Below are 12,677 nucleotides of genomic sequence, written 5' to 3'. Positions count from 1 at the left end.
AAATAGAAGATGATAGTGAGAGACTGTCATACAGAAGTGGAGGCAGAGTTGTTCTCTGTTGCTTCAAAGGGCAAAACTGCAACCAACAGGCAATGATGTCAGGGAAAGAAATTTCAAGAAAACGTTAGTATGGAGTAGACTTCAATGGGACTTGTTTAGATAGACATTACAGAATCAGGTTGGTGGTGGTTCTATTACTACTGTATTTTATATTTCTGTCTTTGTTGGTTTTTTTATCAGGGTCTTTTGGATTTATCATGTAACAGGGGTCTGGGTATACCCTCTCCTGGATCACCTTGGAGCAGGTGCTAAAATTATCTTCTTTGCCACTGTAACTGCAATAATTAACATCTTGTACTTGCTGGGTGAGGTACTGAACAACTGCATCTGGGATGCACAAAAATGTGAGTATTGTTTGAAAAACATGTGTGTTAGTATAACATCAGTGTAGTTTTTATATTGTACTTATTGGTGCTCTCAGGGTGTTCAGAAAGGGATTCCATAACTTTTTTCTGCTGTACTAAGATGTTTCACATAATGCCACCATGTCAAATACAAACGTTCAAGCAATACTATTTCACATTACTACCAATTCATGCAAACACATCACCTCACAGCAGTTATACATTGAAGACACCATGTGAAGTTGTAAACAAATTTTACCACTGGTATATTTTTCCTAAATTCAGGGGTGCCAGAACCTTTCAGTCCCATAATGCCATACAATCAAAAGCAACATAATGTATAAGAAACAGAAATCAAACTTTCTCCAGAGTGAACGAGATAGTCCCCAATCCTATTTGCAGTTTCCTTGCACGCAATGGCTATTGCATATACAGCTGCCATTTGTCACTAGCTGAATGAGGGAAGATTCACCTCTCAGGCACATGTAAGCACTGTTATTTTCAAATCCGTGGACCAGTTACAGAGCATCCTGCCTTAAAGGCCCCTTCCAATTCAATTATTCTATGGTTAGGGTTGGTAAATGTGGAGGAACATAGTCTTTCAGGTGATCTGGTTCCAAGTTCATTTTAGGGCATTAAAGATTAACATTGGGCCCCAAAACAGATGGGAAAATAGTACAGCTGACAGACATATGGTCAAATTGACTAGTCCTAGTTAATTATCAAGTAACCTTATTTTGGATCAACTTTAGTTTTTGAACAGTCTCTAAAGGCAGATCCATGTAGAATGGAAATGGTCTGAGTGGATTGTCACCAGAGCATGGATAATTGCAGCCAGCCTGTCTCCATTCAGTTAAGACTGCAGCTAGGATATCTACTAAAGCTTGTAAAGGTGATTTAAATTATAGTAATCACTTGACTTTGTATGATTAAATCCCTCAAATCCATCAGACTCCATTAGCAACTAGAGTAGATTCATGTCAATAGGTTCAATAGGTTCCTTCCCTTGCAAAAAGGTAAAGCCACCAATAACGTACATCTTGACAGGATGTGTTAACAAGGGATTAGCTATTTAACCCACCAGTTCAACTCATTGTCCTTCAGTCCTGCTAAGAAAACCAAGTATCCCATTTGAAGGGTTGAACCAATAAAAAGTAGGGACTTCCCTGTGGTCATTCTGACAGCCATGGAGTCCTGAGCCTCCAACAGACAAGGTGATCCTGGAGTCCCCCAATAGAGTTATCCTGGGAATTCTCATTTTTTGTAGAAGCCCGTGACTAGAACCCAGACAAGCTTTTCCCCAAGACTGCCTCCAACAACTTAGTCTGGAAGAATGCTAAACAGCAGAGTGTTCGAGGCACCAGCAGCACCCCCCAACCTGTCCAAAATATCAGTACTATATAGAAACAGTCCAAAATGGTGATTGCCCAGGTCTGAACAAGTTACAAGTTGTTCATCCTTGCTTTTTGTAAAAAGTGATGCCTTTCCATCCAAGATAACTGCAGCTTGCAATGCCATGGTCCTCTAGGAAAGTTCTGAATCAGTTTAGCACTGTAACTTTGGAAAATATTGTTTGATGCATTTCTGTGGCCCTAGCGCTGGGAACAAGTGAAGTCTATTGTGCTGGACAACTGGTGTAAATCAGATACTCTTTAAAAAGTTTGACAGGTATATCACAAAAGTGTGCAGTAAGTCTGTGCTATCATATATAGAGAATATGATAGAAAAAACCAAGACATTTGCAAGGCACTGCTAAGCCTGCAAGCCTTCCCCCCCCCCCCCATTTCTTCAAAAGCTATATTAAATGAAACGCCACTACTGACAAAATAATTTGTAGTTGGTTTTTCCAAGCTAAACCACAGACATAGTAGGCAAAGAAAATTTTCCTGTTCTCCTTGCCAGAGCTGACCCACAGGTCTGAAGATACCAGAATTTCTGCCAGCGTACTGGATCCATCAGCAGTAAAATGCTTCTCAGAAAAATACGATAGATGTTCTTTTATTAAGGCAAACAAAACAGGGCAGTTTAAAACCACTGGAAAAAATTCCTCAAGCACCAGAGGACACAGAGGAACAGAAATTGGCAGTAGTGCTCAATCCAATGCCAATATGCCTCGCTGGAGCCATGCCATTGTTTTGTTTTCTTAAACCTTTGACTGACTATCCAATTATTTTTGGTTTGTCAGCAACACCCAATCCATTGTATTCAGACTATTTGCAATGTTCAAACCCAATTGTTTCCTTATTATGCCTTTCAATAAAAATACCACCACCGGCTACATTGTCCGGGGAAAGAGGAGGACATTTTTCATATGTGTCCATGACCAGAACTTAGAGGTTTTTCCCTATTTAAATAATGTAATTTATGATCAGGTTTTCTTTAAAGTCACTTTAAAAAAACAAAACAAAAACACCCTCTCATTTCTGCCCATCCCCACATCTCTGTCCCACTGAAAGATCAGAAATGTTTCCTTGGGATGAGATAGAGCGATCGGAACCTCCCCATAAAACACTTGCAGAAAATTTCTGCGGTGTATGGCAGGGAGATGTAGACCAACTAAGCTAAAAAGGCAAAAGGATAAAACTTTTGCCAGAAGCTAATAATAGAACATTGCCCAGGAACAATCAACTAAAAGAGCTGAATGTTTCATTTTTCACTGTTGGCATGCTCATGTACACACACCACTCCCCCAAACATATGAATGTGGAAGAAGGCAGTGTGATATGATGTTCTGGTAAATGGGCAGTCTGTACATGCTGCTTCCTTCCTCCCAGTCTTCTTTCTCTGTGCTTTTGCTTATGTGATGTATAGACAATCTAAAGTGTTTCCTCCAAAAATGAAGCAGAAAAATAAAGGTTATTGGCTACAGTTGTTTTCTGTCTGTGCTCAGGTGTGGAAGAAGGAAAAGAAAAACCTAAATTGGACTGAACAAGAGATGACGGAGTGGAAAAGAAGTTTCGCTGGTACACGGGAGGCATCTCTGCATCAGGAGAGGTTGCAAGAGGAAGCCATTTACATGAACAGTGCATCAAGGATACTTTTATTCTTCTCTAAAAGGGGATATTGATTTTGTGACCTGCTCCTCCTTCCTGATGTCTATATCTACCCATGAGACTACGTATAATGAATATATCCACAAGGTTCTCAGCACACACTGTTATCTGTTTATCAGTGTTAAATGTCTTTCAAGCAACAGGAGGAAGCATGAAGCAGATCTATTCTACCTTGGCCTTGGAAACTGGATCAGTGGAGAAATAATTTGAAATGATGGGGCAGCCCATTACCAAATCAAAGAATATGCTGGTGTTCAGTCATCAGGTTGCAAGCTGTAGATATTGGAAACAAGGAGGGTCACCTAGACAGGGATAGAATTGGTCTGCAGGAGATACCTAGACATTCAGAACAATAACTGCAATCCCAGTTTTGCCCTTCACCCCTTTTAATTAATTATTTTAATCAATTAATAAATTTAATAAATTAAAATAAATTAATTAATCATTTTACTTTTCATGGTTCCCAAAATAAGGTCTTAAATATGTGAGTTACATTTCCACATCCCATTCTGTTACAGGAGGCTTAAATCATAAAACAGAATAAAAACAGCAAATAGAAAACAGATTGAACTGCAAGAAATGCTAAGCCATTTTGTAAGCCATGCTTAAAAGATGTGTGTTCACACCCATCCTGAGAATGGGAACTCATGACATCTCTGAAGGCAGTGGATCCCACAGTCTGCAAGCAATGCAAGACAAAGCCCTCTGCCATGTGGCTGTAGCTTGGGCTGCTCTCAAGACGGCCACTTGTGAAGATCTTAACATCCAGACAGGTTCATAATGAGATAAGCTGTCCCTTCGCTGTTTTAAGCAAATGATGAGAGGCAGTAAGAGTTCCGCTATTTAACATTTACTTGGAACTGGGCATTATGGTCCATATTAAATGCAGGAGGCAAGGACAGGGACTCTGAATGGAATGCTAGCAGTCGGAGAGCATCAGATCAGAGGAACTCTTCCATCAGAGATGGCCCAACTACACAAAAAACGATGTCCACAGGGGAACCGCCACTGAAGCAGCATGTAATCTTGAACATGTGATGTCATAAAATACATTTTTATATATATAGAAAAGAAAGGGACGGGTGTAGGATAGTCTGCCAGAGCCCCAGCCTGCCCCTGGAGAAGAATTAATGAAGATGTCCATTTATCTACTGTGAAGGCTGTGGGAATTCTGATTGACCTTTTAAAAACAGTTGCTGAGAGTGTTTTAAGTTTCCGAATATCTATTCTGGAATAACTGAAAAGTTACTTCCAGTTACTGTGGAGTGGGGGGGGGGGGCGGTTTAAGCTACCCGAGGCTAGGGAAGACCAAAAATAGCTTTTAAATGACCCATCACACTAGGATTGGTCATTTCTACTCTGTTTCCCCCACAACATGGTGGGAAGTTAGAATTTTTAAAATGAGCAAATAAGACCCTCTGAAGTCCAGAGGGAGTATGAAAATGATTTTATTTATTTTATTTTAAGGGGGGAACTCCAGTCTCCAAGCATTGGTCAGCGGCTATAAGCGATCTGCCTCGATTTAGGAGGCAAAACTTCACAGCTATACAATGCCCCATTTCATGCACATTTGCATATGTACATATTTGGGACAAAATCCAAAATTAAGAAGTCACAATGCACTAAAATATTTGTTCCATACAACTTGAAAATACTTTGGCTGGGACTGTCAAGTACTGGAGAATTGCTTCCCAGGTCTTTTCTACTCTGTGAGCATAAAAGTAGCCGTGAGACAAAGACCTATACCACAACCCTATCCAAGCTGATTCCTGTGTAGTTCCCATTTAGCTGGAGTGAGGTTTGCTCTTGAGCAGGTGGTTATACCATTGCAGTAGCTAATGTACGGTTGCCCTGAGACTATTCCTTCATCTTCAAGGCTATTTCAAAATTAAATAAAATCCTTGCCCAAATTGGCTGGAAGCTCTGTATGCAGCCACAAATCTGTATCAGAAAATATTTATAGATGTTGTTCAAAGTTTAATGCAAGATTTTCAAACACTTCAGTGCTGCAATGTAAATTAAGCCTCCATTGTCAACAATGTGAAGTTTAGGTTGGTAAAAATAAGTGCCCACAGTTTTGTTAAAGAGTCTTTTGAGTGCTTTTGTGCGGTAAGGTTTGCATAACTCATTTTTTTGCTGTTGGGACTCATATGTCTGCAGACTAGGTCTGTGTTTCTCATTGACCTTTTTATTCGTTAAACACTGGATGCTGGTCTTTGTCTGTACTTTGCTCTGCTCACAGCACAAATGGCAAATTTTTAAAAACGAGAATGCCGAAATGTTGCAGAGCAGCCCACATTCTTCCTGTTAGAAGCGCAGTGTTCCACTTTTTAACACTCAGCATCCTCCCTGAGCAGCCTTTCTTCATCTGCTTTTGTGCTGCAGTATAAGCAGTAACATGTTTCTCTAAACCAGTTCCTGGAAAACACAAGCAAGAGGCTGCTGTGGCACCCATGTTCTGCTCATTAGAAATTAAGAACAGAATGCTAGACTACGTAGTCCTTTGATCATATCCAGCATGTCTTGTGAGTGCACACCAATATAGCTGCTTCCTTGGCCATGAAGGTAGTATGAGAAAGTCCTATGCCACATAGAAAGTGTCCTGAATGTAGCTGCTTCAGACTAGTTTCACCTTAGGATCCAGGAAAGGTGATGCTGGCATGCACAATAGTTCGGTGTGAACTTCTCCCATGTAGCCCAGAGTGTCTGATGTTACCTTTTCATCACAGGAGTAATGTGAAGAGGAAATCTTAAATGGACACAACTGATCTCAAAATGAGGCTGCATTGGAATTGTTTGTCAGGCATGTGGTTGGAACACACTGGACTGTATCTGCATATCGCCTTCTGAAAACTAAAGGATTAATTCAGTTGATGAAAAGATTATTATCGGGAATCCCACTGACAAAAAAGGGGAAAGAATTTGTCGATTTCTCCTCCCCACAAGAGTCTTCATGGTCCTCTTCCACAATGTTCACAGGGTTTCCCCCAGCATTTCTGAGCAGATTTGGGGAGAAAGCATGGGAAATGAGGCAGACATTCCCCAAAGGCATCCCCATCTCATCTTCTTCTAATAGGAGCATCTGTGCTCGGGAAAGGTACCTGCTGGCAGGAACAAAGTCTACATCTCAGTAATTAAGATGGTGGCCAAATCGAGAAGAACGTTCTGAATATATCTACAATACATTACCCATATCAAGAAGCTACCCTTTCTCTTGGAGCCAGTGAGATGTAGTTCCAGTTAAAGCAGCAGCCCATATTAGTGCATGCAGAGTGAACAGGAGGTACTTTATTAACGAGCCAGGGGGTTTCTTACAAAACTCTTAGCTGTATAGCTAAAACTTCTTTGAAGGGTACCTTCTCCCGTTTCCATGCACCAGTAGGTCTAGCCATATTGTTAGGCCACATAAGATGGCTGCTTCAGGTTGACAGATGAAAAGAGGCAGTAGATGTCGGAGAAGTCTTTGTCCCTGCACATCTTCAGCTAGCCTATGGTCTTCTGGTGAGGCAGTAGCTGCTGTCCCATTGTTTATGCTGAAGGAAAATGATGGCCTAGTGAGCTTTTTGGAAATTTTATGAAGCAGGGGGCAGTTGCTTCTTCATGTATGGTAGCAAAATGGGGTGGCTTTGTCCACCTTGATTACACCTAATATATCCAAGGTTCTGCATATATGTAGATTCCTGTTAAGTCCTCTCTCCCTCCCCCCCCCCCCTCCATTTTAAGGTCAGTATAACACCGATAAGAAAGTTGTTCCTATCAAGAAGTAACATATTTTCCAAATATCTTCTTTGCCTCTGATCCAATTGTTTTCACTGATGTTTAACCAGATACCATATGAGAAACTCCCTTGTTGGATAGTTCCTCTATTACATCATCTCCATTTATCCTCTCCTGCTAACAATTGTTTGTGTATTGTAGGAAAACTGATCTTACAGCCTTGTGGTCCTCATTTTTGTTATTCTACTGAGAACCCTCTGTCCTATGGGTACACAACAACAGTAGCACTGTTTCAGGTAAATGCCAAAGGTGTGTGAAAATACTACAATATGAGTACCTTTAATTTATGGATAATTGGCAGAGATCATGACTGTTGAAGAGAAATGTGTGCAAAGATATCTTGTTTATGAGCTTCCTATCCGATCAGTTTAGGCACTGAACTGTTAGGCAAAGCATTTGTCTTAAACTCTAGGTTATCTATAGTCTAAAGTAGGCCACCGCAGAAAACTAGGAGACTTTTGATACATTTCAAATATTCCAGGAATATCTTCAAGTAATGTTCATTTTTGTTGGTTGTTTCCACAACAGTTATGCTCATATTGTGTATTACTTGGCTTATTGGATTTCCACCCTTCACACTGGTTTGTGGGCTTCATTATTCTTGACGAGAACCATCACATGAACCTATGGAAAAACCCTTTCTCCATAACTACTGTGACACCTATGACATAGCACAAGCTTAAAATTGTTTATTTCGCATTATGAAAATACAGTCTAAAGTTCCTTTCCCTTCTTCAAAATAAGTGACCAAACAAATGTCCCTGATGGGCAGGATGTGGAGTAGAAATATTTATAATTATTTATTTAAGTAAGTCCCATTGTTCCTTTTTTCATAGTTCCTCATGATTGACTGAGACTTCCCAGCCTAGTCTGCTAGCCTATTTTTCTGTATCCTCTGTTGTTTCCTTATACCAAATTTTAGACTGTAAGCTCTTCAAGGCAGGGATCTGTCTACTTCTACTTTGTAAGGGCCCCATATAAATAAAGAGTGCAGGCTTAATACAGTGTGGACTTAATGCTTTTGTTAGGGTTCAGATACTGCATATTAATGATGGACACATATCCTCAGTGCATGCAGTCAGAAGCATGCATTTCCTTTCCAGAGTCAGGTTTGTAGTGGTGCTGGAAACGTGCTTTGGAAAGAGAATCAGGCTGTCTACAGCCTTACGTGGTGTGTGAGATCAACAAGAAATCATTCTTGCTTGCTTGGCGAGCAGTTTTACACACTCTGAAAATGTATAGCTGTTTTCTCTTAATGCATAATATGGTGAATGGATCAATCTATGCATAACTGTTTGTCTGGTGCCTTAAAAATGAAAACAGGAGAGGAAGATTGACAGCAAATCCAATGTTCAGTGAGTTGGCCTGTACCTCTTTCGTTTCAGTTGTTAACAACCATCGCTGTGAGCTCTCTCTCTTTTATTATTCTGACCTTCCACCTTAGTGCATCTTAAGGATATGCACTGGTCTCCCCAGCCATACCTGAATAAGAGTATATAGAATGGTGCCAGATGCACCCTGTGCCCAATCCTTCTCCAGGTCTGTGTGTTTCCAGATCTCTGGGAAAAGGACTCTTGCAAATGGGGAAATTCGAAAGACAAGACCAAGTCATAGTAAATAGAGCAACTGAAACAGGCGTCAAAGATTGATTGGGCTCAGAGGTGCAGGCAGGACAGAAAGGCGTCTGGCCAAGGCAGTAACCGTTTGCAGAGCTGGGCATTCTTATTTTATCTCACTAGTGTGCAGAGAGGCTTCCCAGCCATCCACAGAAAAGAAAGTGAGTAAAGGACTTTAAAACAACCATGGGTAGAGTCATCTTTGATTCCTTCTTAAAAGGGCAAGACAAGGAGCTCGATTCTTCTTCTCACCATTTAAAATTTTATCTTCTCCTGTTTCCTTTCTCAGCACAGCAAATAGGTTTCTACAGGGAAAAAAAAAGACAAACAGTTGATTTGTGCTGAAAAAGGTGGAAAAAAGCTTCAAATCTTATCTCTGCACTTTCCTTCCTTTCTCTGCCCCCACATTTTGTCTTCCTCCTCTTTGCTAGATCCGAAACTAGTGATGCTGTGCCTCACTGGCACCATTGGAGCTGTGACTGTGAGAGTACACACAGAGCATCAGATGACTGAAGAAACAAGCGTCTTTTATTATATAATAACCTGTTTTGCAGCAGGAAAAGCAAGGAAGGTTAATTTCTAAGGTAAAGCACATGCTTCCTCTTTCAGCATCAATTCAATAATTTTCCTTAGTTTCTCTTTTGCTTTTCCCATTTGTAATCCCATCATGTTTCTTCTGTTTTAACATGAATTGGATATGAAGGATCCATGAAAGGATGCAGCTCCACCCTCTCAATGCCTCTGGACCCTTTGCTTATCCCAGCAGTTGCCCCAAAATGCACAAATACCCCCAATTTAGTTTGCTTTACAAGTTTATCTCAAGATAGTGTATATTCCTAATGTACTTTCAGATCACAAAGGTATCCCACCAATAGAAAGGAGGGAGCATAACACCAAACAATAAAAAGCACTAACACAGACTTGCTGTTTCAAATTTATTATAATTCCAATCTTGCCCTATCATTGCAGTTATTTCTCAAAAAAAGGAGTGGGCTTTAGCCTCTGTATTGGAATACACCCAGTCATCACTATGGAGTATTGGCATACCAGGTTTAATGTGAAAAACCCCGAAACTTGCAACTTGACTACATATTCTTCTTGGAGGAAGAATCTTTTTTATATACCTTACACATTTTATTAATAATGATGCCTTTCCAATCAAATTGGTTGTTGCATCTTGTTCCAATACAAGCTGTTTCAGCAATTCTGAGAAAAGTAAGAGTTCAACGTATAACAAAGAATTTTCCTGCACCTCTGGTCCACATCTTGCATTCTCCTGCTGCCACCTGGCCAAGGCCATATGTACTGCTTCTTATCTTATTTCCTTCTCTTTACCTGAGATTTGGTCAGGGAATTCACCAATTTGTTCAGAATCATCGCTCAGACCATTTAGAACGGAAGGTGTCTGAGAAAGACCTGAGATATTGACATTAAAAAGCATCCAATCTTTTTCTTCTGGCAAGTCACCTAGTTGCTTCCAAGAGTAAAATGATAATTTATGTGCTCCAAACAAAAATAGCTCTAAAGTATGTAACTTCTTGTAGGTCTTGGAAGTTATTTTTTTAAAAGGAGCTTTTTGCCATAGATATTAGTTTCTATCAGTTGGGTTATAGTTACTGTTGAGCCTCGTGGCGCAGTGGTTAAATTGCTGTACTGCAGCCAAAACTGTGCTCACAACCTGGGAATGAATCTAAAAGTTGACTCCGCCTTCCATCCTTCTGAGGTTGCTAAAATGAGCACCCAGCTCACTGGGGGTGGGGCTATGTGTAGCCTGCATAATTAACTTGTAAACCGCCGAGCGAGTGCTTGAAGCGCCATGGGTCAGTATATAAGCAGCACACTTTTTTTTCTTTGCTGTTTGGCCCATAAAAGTTGTCTGTCGTTACCAGCAGCCAGAAAAACTGCAGTTCCCTGTATTGGCTAAAGCACTGAAAATACAAAACTGAAAGAAGAAAATGTAAGCAGTTATGTTAAAAACTGACTTTGTGACACACGTTATCTTACTTTTGAAAGTAGCTAATAACAAACCTGTCCCAAAGTAACTAGTTATAAGTAACTATGTTAATTATGACAAGTTACTTCCATACTGAAGGGGCATTTGAGCTACAGTATATGTATGGTTTACTTGGTTCTCTGTGCCTATTGTTTAAAAGTACCCACTTCCAGTGTAGAATTGTTAGTGAGATACATATTTAAAAGTTGGCTCTGATATTAGTACTGGGCTACGTCATTAACACCTAATTCAAGACAGCTCGCCTCTGACTTCTCAATACAAGGTCCTCAGTTTGGACCAAGCCAGACATTCCATTCTTCGTGTGGATGCTATTGCCAGGGGCCTCCCATCTGTGGAAGGGATCTCCAGGAAGGAATCTCTGGAGCTACTTTCTTCACAGATCACCTACCAAAAACTGAAAGTTTCTGAGTGAGCATTTCACTTCCCCCATCCATGTGCATACCTTTGGGCTTCATATCCTTTTTTTATCCTTAGTACTGTTTGGATTAGCATCAGATTATCCAACAGCTTTTAAAAAGGAGACACATTTCACAATGCAAACATGTTCATGTGGATAAATGAAGCTGTTTATTGAATCAAGCCACAGGCCCATCTTGCTTACTGTTGTCTACTTGGACTTACAGCAGCTGTCAACAATTTCACGTAGTATCAACTGCTGTCCAACTTCCTTTTACTGCTGTTGAAATAGAAGAGATCCACGTGCTCCTTACATAGTACAAATGCAGGAGTAGATGGTTTTTATAGACCACTAAGAACACTAATAGAATCTGTTAGCTTCATCACGCCTGGCCCAGTGCCTTGTCATTAAAGTCCCCAAAATTCATGGATTTCTTAGACATAAATACGGAAAAATGCAGGCTGCATTGAAGGTGTGGTTTTCAAGTTACAATTGACGAACCTGTTGATTGGATATCGCACGCTAGCTCTTCAAACAAAGATGCCCAGGCATTGTACACATGCCCTCCCATGTGGCCTTCCTTTGAAACTACAAGCTTCTATTTGTCTGGGAAACAAAAAGCCGGCAGTCCTGCATCTGGGAATTGGGGTGAAAATTTAGTCAACCCACCAGGCTTATTCAATTGGAGCCAAATTAAAGTCAGATTAATATTAGCTAGTGGTTAGAAGGTGTTTTCTTTCAGGTTGCAGTCCTGCTCAGCTGATGTTGAGAGCTGATGGCTATGCTGACTTTGGTCATGTCACCAAACTATGCCTTTGTATATTTAGGGTGGGGCATGCACATTTTTAAAATTAAGCATGTATCTAAATACAATGCAGTCTTGTTTTGAATCTGTACCACATTTCATTTTTCAGAGACTACTGGTTTTCAAAGGCAATCCTGCATACAATATATTGTATTAATCAAATCATGATACAGCTAAGGCATGTGTGTTTTAGGAACCGACATATATAAAATGGTCTATAAAACCTATTACAGACCCTTTTTTTGAACCATAGCTAAAAATAAAGATAATGATCTCACTGAGAAACTTGGGCAAGGGTGGGTTAGGTTATGCATTTGATTTGTAGATAAATTTACCAATACAAAGTCTACATCACACAATGTACACCTCACAGCCTGACACTTAGGGAATGTGCATTATTCAAACATGCCCATTATAATGAAATATCCAGACCCCAGATCGAAATCTCTGTGTAGCCAAAAATTCAGACTTTGAATGGCCTGATATAATGAAATTGGGCAGCACAGATCAATGAAAAGCAGACAAGGTGCAGTTATTGTAAATACATGTGCCACATCTCCCACAAGGAAATGATCATGTGCCCAATATGGGGCAAGTACAAGCCAGTTAAA

The 12,677-nt window shown here is 40.2% G+C and overlaps 1 protein-coding gene across 2 annotated transcripts in view; it reads left to right on the top strand.

Moving 5' to 3' along the window:
* Nucleotides 1-8,234, top strand: part of AIG1 (androgen induced 1) — a 118,791-nt gene extending 110,557 nt beyond the window's left edge. The window contains exons 6-7 of one of the 2 annotated variants that reach the window (XR_012085682.2): nt 241-404; nt 3,295-3,554. Coding sequence is in view for 1 of the 2 variants with exons in the window: in XM_020813466.3 (XP_020669125.3) it covers nt 241-404; nt 3,295-3,332 (202 nt within the window). In the remaining variant the exon portion in view is untranslated. Of the gene's footprint in view, nt 1-240; nt 405-3,294 lie in introns of both variants that reach the window. The other variant, XM_020813466.3, reaches the window with a different exon arrangement.
* The last annotated feature ends 4,443 nt before the right edge of the window (nt 8,235-12,677 follow it).

The sequence above is a fragment of the Pogona vitticeps genome, chromosome 1, assembly GCF_051106095.1.
Source record: "Pogona vitticeps strain Pit_001003342236 chromosome 1, PviZW2.1, whole genome shotgun sequence".
Classification (NCBI taxonomy): Eukaryota; Metazoa; Chordata; class Lepidosauria; order Squamata; family Agamidae; genus Pogona; species Pogona vitticeps.
Note: the sequence above shows the minus strand (reverse complement) of the source record. Positions and strands in the feature narration are given on the sequence as shown.